Source organism: Saccostrea cucullata, unplaced genomic scaffold (assembly GCF_032062105.1).
Source record: "Saccostrea cucullata isolate Sc308-1 unplaced genomic scaffold, CSIRO_AGI_Scuc_v1 ctg12528, whole genome shotgun sequence".
In the NCBI taxonomy this organism is placed as follows: Eukaryota; Metazoa; Mollusca; class Bivalvia; order Ostreida; family Ostreidae; genus Saccostrea; species Saccostrea cuccullata.
The window spans coordinates 1-18,903 of record NW_026921323.1 but is presented as its reverse complement, the minus strand read 5'-3'; the positions used below and the strand labels follow the sequence as shown (position 1 = coordinate 18,903).

The following is an 18,903-nucleotide window of genomic DNA, read 5'->3' as shown; positions in this document are numbered from 1 at the left end:
TGGCCCTCCCTAACCCCCAAGGTCATGGTATGAACAATTTGAATCTTAACCTACATGTACCTGAGGATGTTTCAACAAAAATTTCATCTTTCTTGGCCCAGTGGTTCTTAAGAAGAAGATTTTTAAAAGATGACATTAATTTTTCACTAATAAAGTAAATTTTTAATTATCGCCCCCTTGGAATGGGGTGTGGCCCTTCATTTAAAGGAACTTGAATCCCCTTAACTCAAGGATACTTTGTGGCAAGTTTGGTTGAAATTGGTCAAGTGGTTCTTGAGAAGACAGACAGACAGACTTAGCTACACAGACGGACGCCGCACAAAATGTAATCAGCAGAGCTCACTTGAGCCTTCGGCTCAGGTGAGCTAAGAAATAATCATTAGAATTGAAATCATTTTTGTGCTTGTTTTTATTCATTATAAATTATGAGAAAATTAATATGAAAAACCTGAGGTAGACTAAAATAAAAACAAGCAGTGCTGTTAGTTACATACTGTATAAGGTAAACAAAATAGGCAGTCCTTCATCAGATAATATAAAACATGAAAGCAAGTATCACACATGTATTTGACATAACATGTATATTAATTTTCAAACATGTCAGAATGCACAAATACATGTACACTAGTCAATTAAAGACAATTGCATTGATAGAATGTATGGAAATCCTTGGCACTGTGTGTTAAGCATTACTGAGTGACTTAGACTTGGTATGCACCTGTAATTAAGCATGGGCACATTAAAGATTCACCATATTCACTGAAGTGGTTTAAACATTGTACAGATCTGAGGATGCCCTTAAGTAAATAAGTGGAGTAAATACTTCAAACTTGAAATGAAATCTGTAAAGCTGTAGTCTAAATATTTTGATGGTCAGTCATAGATCAGTCTCCAGATCCCAATGAAAAGTATCCAAGACAAGCAAGCCACAAATACCATAGGTACCAATGTACATGTAAAATTGTGATGATTTTAAACACAATTTAACATGCATGTTTTGGCAGTTTACTGAGTAACCCTACATAACATCAAACCTCTCCAAAGTTGATATGTCCGGTGGCCTTGGCGTGGGCCTGGGCCTCCCCCTGACCGGTGAGAAGTTTCTGACACACCAGACACTTTATGGAGAAGTTACCTACATCTGTAAATTGTCGAGAAGCTTTGGCTTCTGACGCTATCTCCATAGCCTGAGCAAGAACTGAGGCATCATTTGTAGGAAATACTGTCTGAACGGGAAGGCTGGGATCTAGTGGCTCCATAATTAAAGGATCATAGTGAATACCATCATAGATCACAAATATACGCTCCTTGTACATTTTGTCTTCTCCAAATCTGTCTATTCGACAACTCTGTGTGTCTACAACAGCAATCTCTACATTGAAATACTGTGAAAGGATAGAAATTTCTATGGCCCCACCCCAGGAACCAGGGTTCATGATCCAATGACAGTAAGCGTTGTTGGTCTTTCCAGGAAAGCCTCTGAGAAATTAACAGGGTCACTCATTACCACACCAGCAATGATCTCTCCCATGGCCTTCGAGCATGAAAGATCTACAACACCCTTGTTCATAAGAGCATTAATGCTTGTGAATAAACATGAATTATCTGCTGGCACAACCTTTCTCATTAGAATTCCTTTAGAGTTCATTGACTGTTTCTGAATTACATTATCTATTTCATGTGTTTGCTGCTGCTGGACTTCCTGTTGGTGTTTACGATTTTCCTCCACGATTAGGGTATCCCCTGACCTGAATGATAACGAGGACAGTAGAACTAGATCATCACTAATGTCTATGACTTTGGAGGATACCCCTGCCGGATGGTGATGGCGGCCCTGGGGATTTTGGTGACCTCCACAATCTTGTCTTTCAGCTCACTGATCTGTGAGGTCGGGTTTAGCCCTGTAAGGATGTGTTGTCCTGTCTTGGTCTTACATCTCAGCTGTAGAGCTGCCATCCTATCAAAACAAAATAACTAGAATTAAACAATTAGAAATTGATGTTATTACAAACATAAAGGTAAAATTAACATTTTAACTATCGGTATATATTAAATTCTCCACCCCACAACCACTGAACCAGTAATTCATAATCATATATTTCAAAAAAATTCTATACAATATTTTAAAACATATTTGTACATTGTTATAAGATTATAGCCCTCTATTTTGTCATGTCTACCTGGTACATGATATATTTTACAAACAATCCCTTTTGAATGCATTGTATACATTTTTTCTTCCCCAAAGAATTACATGTAAAGCTTGATCTGCAGCTGCATGTGCCTCATGCCAGTTGATCCACAACAAGGGAAATAACTCTTGTAACTGTGAGTGTATACCATGAAATGAACTTGCACTGTGCAAAATGTAATTTTTTTTAAAATCAAGTTTATAAACTTAAAAAATTCAAAACAAAAATTTGTCTTTATTAGAACCTATATGCACCTTGCAGATGGACTCTGTTGCTTTTTGGATCTCAACCTTTAAACTTTTAAAAACTACTATGCACTTTTGTAGGTTGTGTGGCCAAGTAATGGGTATATGAATATGATTGAATGCTATTTTAATCATGAAATGATTTGCTGAATCAACTACCACTAAGTGGTAGGCTTTCACCTATATGGACAGGTCCAGAACAATCTCTTGATTTAGCTATGTGACTATATAGCTTTTATTAAGCTATTCACTCAGAATTGCTTAATTTAGCTATTTTAACACACTTTTTTCTTATACATGTAATTTTCTCAGCAGGTACAAATATTCGCAATTTGGTGTGGTGATGATCGACATTCAACCTTGAACTCTTCTGAAAATAATGCAAAGCCTTGTAAAACTCACTCATCCAATTACGTCTCCTTCAGAGGCTTTGTACTCAAGTTCTACAAGTTCAGGGCTATATTAAGCAATTGATACAGTTAATTCTGTGATGAAATTGTAAACAGATAAAGGAGACCAATCATGGTCAACAAGATAATTGATTGGTAACAGTTCAGCACAATGAAAAGCAATCATACTTATCCATGCCTTTACCCACACAGGGAAGTGGACAGTTATACTCTATAACAATAGAAATTCTGTTTTTGCATAAAAGTATTCATCAAAAGCTGCAACAATGTGCAATATGTTAGAAGAATTTTCATTGATTTTGGTTGGATTTTTTGATAGCCAATAGAACATATACATGTGACTTTTTGTTTATCATGTTTATTTCTAACAAAAAACATTTTCACGAAAACTTACTTATAAATAGCTAAATAAAGCTATTTTGAATAGCTTAATAAAGCTATATAGCTATTTAGCTAAATCAAGAGATTGTACTGAACCTGATGGATGCAAGGACACTAGAAGTTAATGTACTGACCATGTTGAGACTCGGGATGTGCTTAAACAATATGCACATACTCAATATTTACATTAATTGGCTTCCAGTGCCTGTGCATCCATGTAGGCGAAATCCTTAGACTCCCCCACAGTCACTTGCTTGGTATACGGGGTATCCCTACTTATATTTTAAGTAGGGGGTACCCTGTATACGAAACAAGTGTGGACTCCCCACTCAGTTCTCTGAACAGCTGAAGAGAATACCAAACTGCCCCAATTTGATCAATGGTATTCAGAGAATATTTCACACTCTTTTACACTCAAACTGGGGTCTGTTGGGGTTGGAACCAGGTGGCATTAAAACGTTAAATGCTCTCACCTTAAATATATCTATGTGTGTACGAAATACACAATATCTCAAGAACTTATTTCAAACTGATAGCCACAACTAGCGTTTTTGTTGAACCGGATCTGTGTACTACGTGATCAAGTCGCGTGTCCAACTAAATGCACTGGCATGGCACTGAAAGAAAGTGTCCCGATGTTGAATAAAGGTAAGGATGTCTTTCCATATCTATAGAACATCAGTTAATTGTATGAGGGGACAAATAAAAGGATGTGAGTGTTAATGGTGTCAATAAGTCATGGCTGAAAATTACAGTTCGAATTTCCTCTGTTGCAAATAATCACGAGCACTTGCATCAGAGACACAGATAATAAGTTGATTGCCACAACTATTGTAGATATAATTTCAGTGTGATAATAATTTATTTACATAGTAAGTCATTATATTATGTCATGATGATGATAATTTGTTTGTGTGAATGTTTGATAATCTTGCCAAATTACAACATGTGAAAATCTGGTCTTGACCAGATTTGGAAAGCAAAAAATGTGGACTGGTCATAGTGCGATACGACATATTCAACCATAATTACGCCTAAATTATAAATTCATATAAATGTATATAAGTATATGTGTTTTGAGAATTATTTTATTTAAAAAAAAGCTTTTACTTAGAGTGCCCAAATTAAGGACTTTATGCAGTATAAATGTCATAATGACCAATATTTGCCCCCCAAATCAAACTTTGATGTAGAAATATATAATTATGTATTAAAACAGGAGGATATCTGCAGACTTCAAAGCACTGAATATTAACATAAGCCATGTCATCATATGTTTGATGATATGACATCAGAAAATTGATGTAAGTTTTAAAATATTTCCATGATTTTCTGACTATATTTATACAGAGACATATAAAACCATATATGTCCTTGATTTATATATTTATTTATTCACCAATCAAGGTCCCTCTGGGGGCATATACAATTAAGAAACAACAATATAATCATGATTATTACAAAGCAAAATTGACTTGATCCTCACAAGTAAAAGTTCTCAGATTTGAAATACTGATATACAGGGTAGTTCACAATGAAATATAAGCCTTACATATATAATATAATGATAATAATACAATATGAAGAAAGGAAGTAAGTAATAAAATACCAAGCTCCCTTATACTGCAATGACCTGGCAGATAATAGCAAACAAGTTATTAATCAAATTATTATTATTAATAGTCATATTATTACAAGAAGTTTATATACCGGTATATATTTTGTTGGCCTGGCAGCATAAGGCACCAAGGGACGATGCCTATTGAGCAGTCTGGAAAAAATGAAAACCCTATATATGGAAAATGGTGTATATTACGTCAATATTTTGATCAAAACTCACCGAGCACAGGTCTGCTCAAGCTCTATATTTAAATATTGTGTGTAGAATGATAATTATATCAATGAAATTTGTAAATATTGTTCTTGAGCAGACCTGCGCTCTATTATTTTTATAGTAAAAATTGAGCAAAATTTGTATATTTTTTCTCTTTCTGAAAGTTAGTAGAAAATCCGAATATTTTGTGATGTCATAAATACAAAATTTGTCAGTAACCTACTTTGAAACTATAATTTTTTTTGATAATTTAGATTTCTCATACAATATATACACTTTAGCACAGTTTAAGAGTATTGTAAATAAATTTGAAGATCAAGGCCGGCATGGTCATTTATAGATAGAATGTTCTATCGTTAAAATGATATTGTCCTACGGACCTGGTTTAACGATAGAATTCGTTCCATGTATTCGTAATGTAGCAAAAGAAACATGGGCGATAACTCGTACTCACTATAACTCAGTGCATTTACTACAAACAATCTAGAGAGTTCCGAATGTAAACATGGCAGGTAAATTTGAAGCGAGAGAAAAACGTTGAGAAAATTAATTGGATTTTCGTCTTTAGATGGATTATTTTCTAGGATAAAAGGCATAAGCAATCTCAAAAAGTTTGTTTTGATTAATTTGGTAGTTATTTCCAGTGCCAATCCTTTTATATTCTTCAAAATCATTTCGGAGCAGATCCGCTCCGATTTGCTACATTGCAAGTATATGGGACATATTCTAACTGTGGTGAGGGCTTGTACCGAGACACAGTTAGATCATTCTAACTAGGTCATAAGGTCATTAGCATTATCTAGTGGGTTAAATTATTTAACCGTTTAGCACAGTAGGTGGGTATTTTTATACGCCCGTCTTAAGACGGGACGTATTATGTTATAGGCTTTGTGTCCGTCCGTCCGTCCGTCTGTCCGTCTGTCCGTCTGTCCATTTCTGTCCGGCTCATAACTTGAATACTATTAGGCCTAGGATTATCAAACTTTGTCAACTCATACTTCTTGGGTAGACGGTGTGTCGCGCACAAAAAGTAGGTCGCTCTGACCTTTAATAAAGATGCTATAGCCAAATATGGAAAAATCCTGTCCGGCTCATAACTAGAAAACTATTAGACCTAGAGCTTTCAAACTTGGCAAAAGTATACATCTAGAGTAGAAGGTGTGTCGCGGCCTATTCCAAGGTCACTGTGACCTTTAATTATAGTGAATTTTTTAAAAAAACTAAGTCTTTCAAATTCTAAATTTCATAATCCTAAAAAATGCAAAAATATAGTTGTATGCTTATTAAAAAACGTTAAATTAAGTAAAAACTTGTTTTTTCATTATATACTTTACAGCAATCTGTTACAAATGTTTATGCTTTGATAGGAATTCAGTTTGTCCCATGGGCTTAATTATCAAGCACTGGTCAAGAAGAATTTTGATAGCAGAAATTTGCATGTCAAATTAGAGAGAAATTAATGAGTTTATTGTCAGGAGCTAAGAGCACTCTAGATCTGATCTTCTCTTGGGAGTTGGGCAAAAAGAAATGGCCTCATAGTTGCTTGTGCTAATTAAGAGTTCTTGATGGCTAGTCCAGATAAGGATCTTTAAATAGTTGTAATGAAATTAAAAACAAATTGATGTTTTAGTGTATGATTAAAACTAAATTAGTATTGTATAATATGATTAAAACTAATTATATATGTGTTCATTTAAAAAAAAAAAATTATATTTCAATTTTTATATATTTGCAACAAAGATACTATAGCAAAATATGGAAAAATCCTGTCTGGCTCATAACTAGAAAACTATTAGACCTAAAGCTTTCAAACTTAGCAAAAGTATACATCTAAAGTAGAAGATGTGTCGCGGCCTATTTCAAGGTCACTGTGACCTTTAATCAAAATGAATTTTTTAAAAAACTATGTTTTTTAAATTCTAAATTTCATAATCCTAAAAAATGTAAAAATATAGTTGTATCCTTATTAAAAAACATTAAATTAAGTAAAAACTTATTTTTTCATTATATACTTTACAGCAATCTGTAACAAATGTTTATGCTTTGATAGGAATTCAGTTTGTCCCATGGGCTTAATTATCAAGCACTGGTCAAGAAGAATTTTGATAGCAGAAATTTGCATGTCAAATTAGAGAGAAATTAATGAGTTTATTGTCAGGAGCTAAGAGCACCTCTAGATCTGGTGCAGCAGTTATCTTAATTTATCTCTTGAGAGTTGGGCAAAAAGAAATGGCCTCATAGTTGTTGTGTTAATTAAGAGTTCTTGATGTCTAGTCCAGATAAAGATCTTTCAATTGGTGTAATTAATTAAAACAAATTGATGTTTTAGTGTATGATTAAAACTAAATAAGCATTGTACAATATGATTAAAACTAATTATACTTGTGTTAATTGAAAAAAAAAAAAAAACATTATATTTCAATTTATATATATTTGCCACAAATTGCAGTCATGTCTCACTAGTATTATTTGTTATAATCAATCCCTTCACTGTAAGTCTCTTAGAGATCGATGTATAATAAGAAATGGAAAATAGATAATTGAAATCTGTGTCAATCTGTTAATCAAGGCTACCTGATTTTCTTGCATCCTAACCAATTCATGATTATTGAACAATATTTGACGGGCGTATCATGCTGTGGCGGGGCACTTTATTTATCTTAGGGTAGTAGGTTTGAGGCACAGTGTGGACTCCCCTAGCTAATTTAGAAAGAATATTCAGTCATGTAATTCAGGCAGTTTTCTTCCATGACATATCCACAGTATACTCCATACTATTGTAACAGGAAAGGGGAAAATGTGACAGATCAGACCAGGTTTATGTCCAGTTAGATTAGAACAAACCAAGCAGTGCATGCTTTAAACAGGTCAGCTTACCAGTTCTCTATATGGCCACTGGTGAATGAACCTATATATGCCTGACTGTCATATACCATTACCAGTCCCATCTTTAATGTCAGCACCAACTGGTTTCTTGTATCTTTTTCATATTCTGGTCAATAGCATCTAATATAAGATTAAGGGAGAAAATTCAGATCTTGATTTTTTATTCAGAAACATTAATAATATTGCAAGCTGAAGACAATTTAAGTGCCCTATAACCTAGCTTTATATCTATCTGGTTTTATAACTAGCAAACTTTAAGTTACATGACCACCACATAAAATCCTCCTTCCTTAATTTTTTGCCTCTGAGAACATATGAGAACATGTGAATCAGATTTTTACGCTTTACTATAGCATACATAAATTTTTATTTACGCACACATGATCATTTTAAGATTTTGGGTGGTCCTTAAACTCCAAAAATACCAGTACATGTAATAGAAAGAAAACACTTAGACCTGCATGGCTATGACCCCCCCCCCCCCTCTATAAAATCTATAATTTTTTACGCTGTGTTCTGTTCCATTACTGTTTTACATGTACAAATTTAATGTAATCCATAATGAATTTTGTAACCATGCAAATGCCTGAATCAAGATACATTAAACTGCATACATTCAAGATTTATGTGTATTATTTTTGTTGCAGAAAGAACTCTGGGTGTCTTTGAGGAGGGAGGGATATAAAAGGTTAGGCCAGGATATTAGCTTTAAGTATATAGTGCAGTGATTAGAGCACCTGTATGTTAAGTGAAGCAAGATGCTGTGTATAATCATCCATGATACATTTTTCTCCCTTCCTGTTACAATACTATATATGACTAACCAATATTTTATTTTGAACAGCTTATAGCAATCACACATGTATACTGTAGTCTGTATACATCCTAATATGTTGCACTATGATTGTCAGATGTCACATATTCCTTAATTTTCAATATTAGATCTGATATACATTCAATTTGTATTGTTGTCAAGATCTTGAAAGCCAGTTCATTATCTGTTTATACATATATGAAGGGCAACGGTTAAGGAAAGTAAAGTGATGCATCTGCACTGCTTGAATATATCTTTATAAATATCTATGACGGCAGTAAGTCATAAAGTAATGAGGATTGAATAGATATTTTTAGATCTATAGAGTCACATTATATTCTCAATTTCTTATGTTAGTATTATTAACATGATTAACATATCATGTTGTTTCTTCGTAAGGTTTAATTGTCACAACTGGTATCATCTTCGCTAGCCAAGGGTGACAATCCGCTCCTCTCCTCTTTTCAGGAGGATTATAAGGAGCGGATCGTCACCCTTAGCTAGCGAAGATGAAATGGTATAATCTGAAAAATTGAAAAAAAAAATAAAATTACAAAATGGGTATTAAATAAAAGTTTAATGGGTCATGTGCATTTTCAGTGAGTTGGTAGGCAACTTTAAACAAATTAATTTTTATTTTAGGCCTTGATATGTACAGTTAACAGTATACATAGAGATTCATTTTATTCAACCAGCAAGGCCAAGTTACTTAAATTTTTATTATCACTCCTTTTCCTTTTTAAAGTAAAAAATATGTCATTTGAATTATCAATACATTATCAATAGAGCATTATCAATTAGATAGTATTGCACTTGGCCCAGAAACCTTGGGGAAGATGGCAGTATGCCATTGATTTCATATCAATGAACAGAAATGCATTGAACTAATTGTTTCTGTATGCTTAATTGTAGGGCAGACATACATAATCACACACAATTCATGCAGAGGTTTCATGCCCGTATTTATATAACTCCAACACATGTTGGTTGAGGTGGTGTATATCATGCGACAAGTGTGTGATTTTTTTAAGAGACTGGAGTTTTTATTAGTTTAGAATGGCTCAAGGTATATTCAATGTCATCTAAGCATTTGGATTAAATGTGTTTTAATTTGCGCAGGCTAGTGGAATAAAGGTTACTGACTGTTTTTTCTGGTGTCTGTTAAGTATTGAAATTGTTTTGATTGCAGTGTTTACAAACAGTATCAAAAATTAAACCTCCCTACAGTGCAGGGTGACCTGTCACATAGAGTTGTAAGAGGGAGATACATCATCTTCATATAACAAATTATCTGTGTTGTTGACCTGAATTAGTTTTGAAATGTGTTTATTCTTCTGGGATACATCATAGTTCTTTGGACTAGCCACTGTTTTTCACTATAACATGGATTTATTTTGAGAGCACCCTGTCCATTGTCCAATATTTTAAGAGAGGACTGCAGTCCAATCAAGATGCCTTCATTGTTAACACCTGTCCCACCAGGTAAATGAAATAGATATTAAATATATTTTACATATAGAATATTAGTTCCTTTTCAATTGAATAAGCTACATGTGTTATACAAGAATGGAGATCTCATCCTCTGAAATTCACTTTCGAGAAGATAGTAATGTTGGAATGATGATTGAATGAATCTCATGCCTAATGAGGGTTTGTTTAAACTTTTCTGTTATGACCACGGGGACATAGTTTTGTGATAAGTTTTGAATATTTTCCAGTAAGTGGACATATTAGTGAAAATTCAGTGAAATAAGAGAAAAGCAGATGAAGGAAGGGGTGGGTGGGTGTGGATGCATGGGAGGGGGAATGAGTTACTAGTATATGGGATGTGGAGTCAGGGAGGTATGAAGATTTTGAAATACAGAGGAGTTAGTGTGGGGTATTATTTAGGTCTTAATTGGTTAATATAGAATTTGAAAATTGGAGGTAAAACATTTTTTGAAGAACATGGATGAAACATTTTCTGGTGACTGTAGAAAGGGAGGTAACTCTGACTTCTTTGTGGGATTTGATCAGATACATGTTACATGTATGTTGGTATCAAGTGATTTAGCTTCTCACTGAAGATATTGTTTATAGTGATCAGTACTGCATTTATATTCTAGTTTTCTAATTCTCTTAATTAAGACTAGCTTAATTACTGTTTTTTTTTTTAGTGTATACTATAATGAAGTCAGCTGTTGGAATCAGATAGTAAAATTTAGAAAAATATCTGATCCCCTCACCAAAAAAAAATAAAAAACAAAAAAAACAACAAAAAAACAAATTTTCTTCCCATGGGCCTGGAGATTTCTTGAATCTTCTGGGAATTTCCTTTTCTTGTATGAATAAGAATAAGATGGAGAAGAAATGTATGAATATAAACTAATGCTGGTCATTGCTGGACTCATGTTCCTATTTAGATAAAGTCTATTAGTGATTGTGGTGATACAAATGCACTGCTGTTGAACAAGACTTTCTCTCTTAGACTACATATTACATGGCATAAGTTTTCTTTTGAATGAAATTAAGTATGAGAGAGAGAGAGAGGATGGAGAGATTAAGTGCTCACAGCTTTGCTGCTAACTATAGTGCACTTCACATGCTCAGCTGTAGACAGCTGACTGTTTACAATATTTTTTCTGCTGTTGATTATAATGCAGTATTTTTCTGTTATTCTCAGAATTGCCTGTGGATTGTGATTTATTTTAATCATCTTCATTGATCTGGAGGAAGGTAAACAAGTGTGTATAGCCATTGTCTTCTGAGGGATTGACAAGTTATAACAGCTGGTCTACATCATTCTGTATAATGATACATGTAGGAAGGTAAATACATGTGTATAGCCACTGTCTTCTGGAGGACTGACAAGTTATAACAGCTGGCCTTCATGCATCATTCTGTATGGTTATACATGTATATACTATATACTGTCTGTGTCATACTAGTAATCAAACACTGGAGGATATAGAAAAAAAAATGAATTTTGTATTTATTCTGGGAACTCATTGAATGATCAGTTAGAACAGATGTATAAACATGAAGAATGCTTTCCAGAAAAGAACTTGTAACCCAGCCAGTTTAAAAATAAACAAAGTATTTTTTAGGAGTGAATAATGTTAAAAGTGAAGTTAAGCACTCTCTCCTGGAGTGACAGGTATATAGGATGATCATGACCTGTGTACATAAATATGACCTTTATCGGGTGTTATAAATCTGGGATGACCTCAGATGACCTTTATTTGTTTGTACACACATACATCCCTCACAGTGGTTATGATGTAAGAGTTTAGATCAGGATGTGGTAGACATTGTCTTCCTCCTTGAACATCAGTGAAGTCACCCAAACCAAATATTGGTTTATAATCAGAAGTGACAGTCCAGCCATCTAACCTGCTGCATGTCACCAGTATACCATGTCTCTTTTAAATGCTTAAGCCTCATGGAGTCCGGCTGATTCAACAAGGATATTTTTTTAACACCCTTTGTGGAGTGTAGTATTAATTTCTTGTGATAAACATTTTTTTCCTGGTGTGTGAATGAAACTCTTTTTTTATACCTTCATTTTTCAGTCAGGATTCATGTCTGTTTAGACACTTTTTTCTCAGGTGCTTTAGTGTTTACAGAAGAAGTTGTGTTTGCAGATTAATGGATTTATTGAGAAAACTGTGATCTAATTTAAAATAAGGAGTCTGCATATTCTAGCTAGTATAACTTAGAAACTGTGCATTGGTTATCATGGCAGCTTGGCATAAACTTGGCACAGGTAATATTTCAACAGTATAATACTCAAAATTGTACATGTTTTAAGCTTATTCTTCTTGCTTATAGTTGCATGCTTTGACTGAAAAGTATTTTTTCTGTGAAACATGAAGGCAACATTATGTTTTGATTGGGTGGAGGGGTTGGGGATAACTGTCATGAGGGAGATGGGGTGATGAATCAATGAGATAAGATGGCAACTTTAAAACTATCTAGTGCAACAAATTCAGCATACAGTTGTGATTGTGGGTACACACTGCTATTATACTGTTAAAGGCATACATATACTCATGCTAAATTAAAGACTTAAGTACTTTGTACAATATTACACTGTATAAGCACTTGTAAGTTCTAAGTTATTTAGATATAATATTACAAGGAATTTTGTGTTACATTTTTTTTCTTCCATTATTGTGAAATTCCACACTTTATGTCATGTATCCTTGCAGTTTTGACAATTTTGAATCATACCTTCTTCTCTAGGGATTTTTCTATTAGGATTCAGCTAAAATTCCTGATAAAATACAGCAATACAAAAGAAAAGGATTAAAAAGGAAGACAGATTTATTCGAACTAGCAGTTAATTATGGGAAACAAATAAGTCTCCACATGCATTACCCTAAATATAGACACAGAGAGCAGGACATTTACACAATTGTAATTTATAGAAATTCAAATCTTGTTTAATAATTGATTTAAATTAATGTTTATGCTAGATACATGTATTCAGATAAACTTTACAAATACTGAGTTTGAAATAGAAGTAGGGTGTGTATGTGTGTGAAGGGGGAGGGGGGGTTAGACATGTTTAATAATTTCTAGTTTTATTTAATTAAGTTGCAATAATGTGCAATTGATCTGTACCTTAAGAAGTCTTCCTCTTTCTTTTCCAAAAATTCAATAACCAAGTTATTTAATGTTAGAATTGTAAATTATTTTTTAAAAACAAGATAATTTACTGCAAGTTTATACATACATGTATTTTTATTGCTCTTGTTACTTCTGTGGAATTATTTAAGTTGACAACACGGTGATACAGAAAATACTTCTATTAAGTTAATGGCATTAGATAATAAATAAATTTAATTTAATACTTTTAATTAATGTGAGTTCTTAAGTACAGGGTGATCCAAAATATCTGATACCATTTCAAGTGATAGTAATTCTTTAAAATTTTATTAAACTCTTCATTTAAATATTTCAAATTTTAACATATGTTATAACATTTTATACAACACATGCCTCAGATTGTATACACATTCTTTTAAATAATAATACAGTTCCAAAATAATGCTGCTATTTACAGCACATGCTCTACGTGACATCCGTTTTGTTCAATCACGAGTTCGTCTTTTCCTCGAATTATTGATCAAATTTCTGGTGTAATATTCCGAATTTCTCGGGTAATTTCTGATTTCAGATCCTCCAGGGTATTTGGCTTTGGAGTATACACCTTGTCTTTTGAAAATCTCCACAGAAAAAAATTCTGTGGACTTAAATCAGAAGAATGTGGTAGCCAAACACAGTTCGTCCAGAACGAAATCAGTTGGTCACCAAAAGTTTTTCTGTAACCATCCAAAAACTTGTTCTAATGTGTGTGGGGTTGATCCATCTTTTGTAAATATATCATAGGCACTAAACAAGGAAAAAGTTTAAGTAATGCTGTAAAGTTCTGTATACACTTCCATAACTGGGCATGTTTCCTAGATTTTTCATAACACTTCTCACTGACTTTTGTCGCGTTTCCGTAACTTATCAGTTCTTCAACAACTGCAACCAATTCAATAGTTCTGATTGTCAGGGGCCTTCAAATGTTTTTCAAACGAACATCTTCTGATGATCCAGTTTTTTTGTAATTTCTTCACTAACTTATTAACCTGCAGTTTTGTAACCTTCCTGCCCAACTGATAACATTTTCTCATTATACGAATCCCTGTTAAGGGTGAATGTGTCTCAAAATATAATTGGACGATTTCTTTAGCTCTCTGATTTGACATATCTATGCAAAATAAACAATAACAGATTTATGACGTCATAACGTCATGACAACGTCAACATATTTCCATATTTTCATATTTATTAAAATGGTAGAATTAGCAGTTTAAAATGATGTATAAATGAAATATGTAGAACGATTATTGACAAAGATATTGAAAGTCAAAGTAGTATCAGATATTTTGGATCACCCTGTATCATTACTTTGCAGAACTCTTGACTGGTGAGTTTGTATCCATTTAAACATTACTGGTAAAATGAAAATATTATTTAAAATATCAAAACTGAACATCTGTTAACAGATGAAAGAGTACAAGTGGTATCTTAAATGATGTATATTTTGAAAGGAAAGAAAATGTGAAAAGATAGCAATCAAAAGTACAAGATTTTTCCCTGCTTATAGTGTCTATAGTTATCATTCAACATTCCTATGCCTATATTAAAAAAAAAAATCACAAAAATAGCCAAAAAATAAAACGGACTTAATAGGAATTCATGTAGACATTAAAAAGCTTCATATTTGAAGGATTTGTCATGGTAATCGATTTTACTTGTAAAAAGACCTTCTTTAACAAGTTAAGATGGTATTGATAGCTAATAACTTAGTACATTGTATAAGTTATATAAAAGGATTCTTAAAAAAAAATCAAAATTGACTGAATTCAGAAACTCCCTAAATTAATCAATTTGTTGACCTCTTGTTTTATGTGATTTGTATGCACCTTGTGTGAAAAACCAAGGTGTGTGATAAGGCATTAAACATTGAAAAAAATTGAAATGACCTTGATTAATTTTGATTTTCCTGCCATGGATAGAAGTTTGAAGGGATATATTGTATATATGGGGAAAAATTTGCCCGGGCCATTTTATTTCACCCTGGTGGGGCGAATTTAAAATGGCGAATTCAAAGAATAAGAATTCAGTACAATTTCTTAAACAACAGAGTGACTGGCCGAATTTAAGACTGGGCAAAATGGTTTGCAAGATTGAAAGGGTGAAAATAAACCGTGGCAAAAATAAGCCTGTAAAATGCATGTCTACAGTAAAATGTAAATAATAATTACTTTCCAGGGAGATAAATCTTACTCAGCAGGAAACTACAAAGAAATTCATGTCACATAATATTTTATGTGATTTATTTTGCAGCATCATGTCCCAATGTGATACAGAAGCCGACAGTTATATCAATGGTGGGATTACCAGCCCGTGGCAAGACGTACATGTCAAAGAAATTGACGAGATATCTCAACTGGATCGGAATTAAAACGAAAGGTATATAGTCACAAAGTAGACAGCGTGGAGAAAAACAGAAGGGGGACTAGGAAGTTAAAATTTTATGAACAGAAATAGATTTTCTCAAAACTTTTACCTACTGTGTATGCTATCTAGCTACGTCAATGGGAAAATAAAGAAATATCTGAAAAGCACACATAATTATTGGAAGCAGTTAAAAGTGACTAGACAACAAAATGTAACCTATGAATGGATTTTTGATTAACTCTTAACAATGTGATTCATATATGAACTATACTACAGTTTAAATGATGCAATGAAAATTTTATGCATTTCACAATCAATATGGTAACAAACATACATTAAGTTATGAATAACAAGATGTGTTTATGAAACACTTTGCCCCCAATGGTAACACAGTTCTGGAGTGGGACGAAGACTGAACTGGTTTACACTAACCCTTGACAGGGCAATAGTTATGGGCTAGGTTAAAGTTGACAACAGACAGACAAACAGACAGACAGGGCAAGCACAATATACCCCCAGGATCTTTCGATCCAAGGGCATGAAAATCAATGAAATTCAATGTTATATATGTTTCACTCGAAAATTGAAATGTTTATTGCTGATTTGGAAGCTATGTCCTTCTTTAGAGATTTGTTTGGTTGACAGGGGATGCTTACCCCTCCATGGCACGTAATCCCACCTCTGATGATTTTAGAGTCCTTGTTTGCACTGCCCCCAGTACATATTGTTGCAGTGGACTTTTATGAAGCTTGATTCCTATTCATTATCTGCATGCTCCATGCAGAGATAAAAGAAAACAATTGTTTAAAAGTAGAATGTACAATATTTGGCCACAGTTTCCAGATCTCCAAGAGTCAACATTTCTTTCAGCGTTCAATGTGGGCGAGTATCGACGGGAGGTCTGCACGGATTGCAGCCACGACTTTTTCCGTGCCGATAACGTGGAAGCAGAGGCCACACGACAGTAAGTTGATCACCCTTCACCTCACGTTTGACAAGTGTTTTATAACATTTTCAGCTTTTAACGTCGGGGAATATCGACGGGCCGCCACTGACAGGTATCGGAATCATGACTTTTTCCGACAAGATAATACGGAGGCCCAGGCAATTAGACAGTAAGTGGGTCAGCTGAACCAGGAAGTTTGTTTTTTTCTTTTTACGTACTAATGTTTTTGATTACACTTACTTAAGTTTCTGCAATGCTTTCACTGTCTTTTACACACTTGTGTGTTAGCCATTAGAAGTATGAAATGAGAGAAGAAACTTTCACAGAAGTGTAGAAATCTTTTTTTTTGCATTATTCAATGAACCAGATCTGTGAAAATAGTTTTCTTACTTCTGTGCTTTATGAGGTCAGCTTATGTCAATTTTTTTAACGGAGATAACTTCAAATTAAAGATATGACATGCAATATTGATGCAAATTTAAATGCATCACAGGTAAATATAACTGTGCCCTCATATTTTTTCTTGTTCAAGCTGCTTTAAATTGGTGCATGTATCATTTGTGTAAAGCATTTAAACAGAAAGACACTATTAATTTTAGTTTCAAAATTTTCTAGTTGAAATTATGATATGCATAAATTGGTGTATGCTTAAAGCCTTTAAATGCTTGATGAAGTAATTTTGCTACATCATTAGTGTTTATATTTTAGCTCACCTGAGCTGAAAGCTCAAGTGAACATTTCTGATCACCAATTGTATGTCTGTGTAGCTTTCTGTCTGTCTATCTGTAATTTTTCACATTCCCAACTTCGACTCAAGAACAACCGGGCCAATTTTAACCAAAATTGCTGTAAAGCATCCTTGGGTGAAGAGGAGTTTTTTTTTTTTTAGAAATTGTTAAAATGAAGAACCTTCTTCTCAAGAACCACTGGGCCAGGAAAGTCAAAACTTATGTGGAATCTTCTTGAGGCATTGTATAATCTAATGTCCACCCTCCCTTCCCAGCGATATGGCTGAGCCATTATAGCAAATGAAATTTTAGAATTTTATAAGAAAAAGTCATTAAAATTCCCCTTCTCAAAAGCAGCAAAGCCATGATGAATCATGTTTTGAATGTAACGTTCAGCATCCTAGGATGGTAGAAAACTTGTTTGGAATTTATTGGAAATTTCTTTTTAAACCTTCTAAGTTCTTCTCCCAAGAAAAAAACAACCATGAGAAATCACTTTTATTTTGAAGCAACCTTTTTGTAGTGTAGATTAAATTTTATTCAAATCATGGCTCCTAGCTGTGCTACAAAAAGTGAATCAAAATTTTACATAGGAATATGTATATATATATGGTAAAAATCTTATTCACAGCAGGACTAAAGTGACTCAGGTGAGCACTGTGGCCCATGGGCCTCTTGTATTTTGTGGATTTATTTGTTACAAGGCTTTGAAGGTATCAGGCACTACTGTAGGCTTATAATGCTGATTTCTTTATTATGAATTATTTACCCCAATAAGAAAATTTGGAGGATTAATGTATAGGAATCATAATATTCATTTGTAGTTCATTTTATCATCCTTTTTTGGTCAGTTTATCCATGCAATCTAGTATGTCGCGACCTACAACTTTTTTAGAAAATCACTGTTAGGTCATAAATGGTACAAGAATTGCGTATGACCTGAAGTTGTATTGTAAACTTGACCACAAGTTTTTCCACAAGTTAAAGGTCACTTTTTGTGAAAAATGTATAATTCCTACCGCAACTGTATGGTGCAATGGAGAACAGTAGAGGCTCATACATGTATTTTTGGTGACCTGAGGATGTATATTTAGGTCATTTCAGCAATTTAAAAGTTATATTACTGACAGGAAAAGTACATTACTGACAGTAAAACTCGTGTAGTTCGAACACGGATATTGCGAATTCATGGATATAGCGAAGTTATCCTGGATCCCCAGCTATATAAATTTATCAAACTTCGTATACGAATATAACGAAATACGGACATACATGTAGCAAAGTAATTTCATACAGGTCCCAGTGACTTCGCTATAACCAAGTTTCACAGTATTCATGTTTGGTCAATAACTTTGAGAGGGAGTCGAACTACTACAGTCAAACCATCCTGCATTTAGAAATTGTCTATTAACATCAAACAGACCAAAAAAATCATGGCTTCATGGATCTGAGATTAAAGATACAAAAAGAG

At 33.6% G+C, this 18,903-nt stretch overlaps 1 protein-coding gene and 1 pseudogene across 6 annotated transcripts; one reads left to right on the top strand and one right to left on the bottom strand.

The window, feature by feature from the left end:
• Positions 1-760: 760 nt before the first annotated feature.
• Positions 761-1,809, bottom strand: LOC134259712 (ubiquitin thioesterase OTU1-like; annotated as a pseudogene).
• Positions 1,810-3,794: 1,985 nt separating this feature from the next.
• On the top strand, positions 3,795-17,122 carry LOC134259713 (6-phosphofructo-2-kinase/fructose-2,6-bisphosphatase 3-like). Of its 6 annotated transcripts, XR_009990406.1 has the most exons (4): positions 3,796-3,876; positions 4,448-4,532; positions 15,645-15,770; positions 16,777-17,122. XR_009990406.1 is itself a non-coding variant. In XM_062742302.1 (3 exons), the coding sequence occupies exons 1-3, from the start codon at positions 3,840-3,842 to the stop codon at positions 16,875-16,877; spliced, it is 264 nt and encodes an 87-aa protein (XP_062598286.1). In that variant the 5' UTR covers positions 3,795-3,839; the 3' UTR covers positions 16,878-17,111. The 6 variants fall into 6 exon arrangements, 5 of the variants coding, with proteins under 5 accessions (XP_062598286.1, XP_062598287.1, XP_062598289.1 ...); XM_062742302.1 differs by lacking the exon at positions 4,448-4,532 and having other exon boundaries at positions 3,795-3,876; positions 16,777-17,111; XM_062742303.1 differs by lacking the exons at positions 4,448-4,532; positions 16,777-17,122 and adding an exon at positions 16,629-16,770 and having other exon boundaries at positions 3,795-3,876.
• Positions 17,123-18,903: the final 1,781 nt, after the last annotated feature.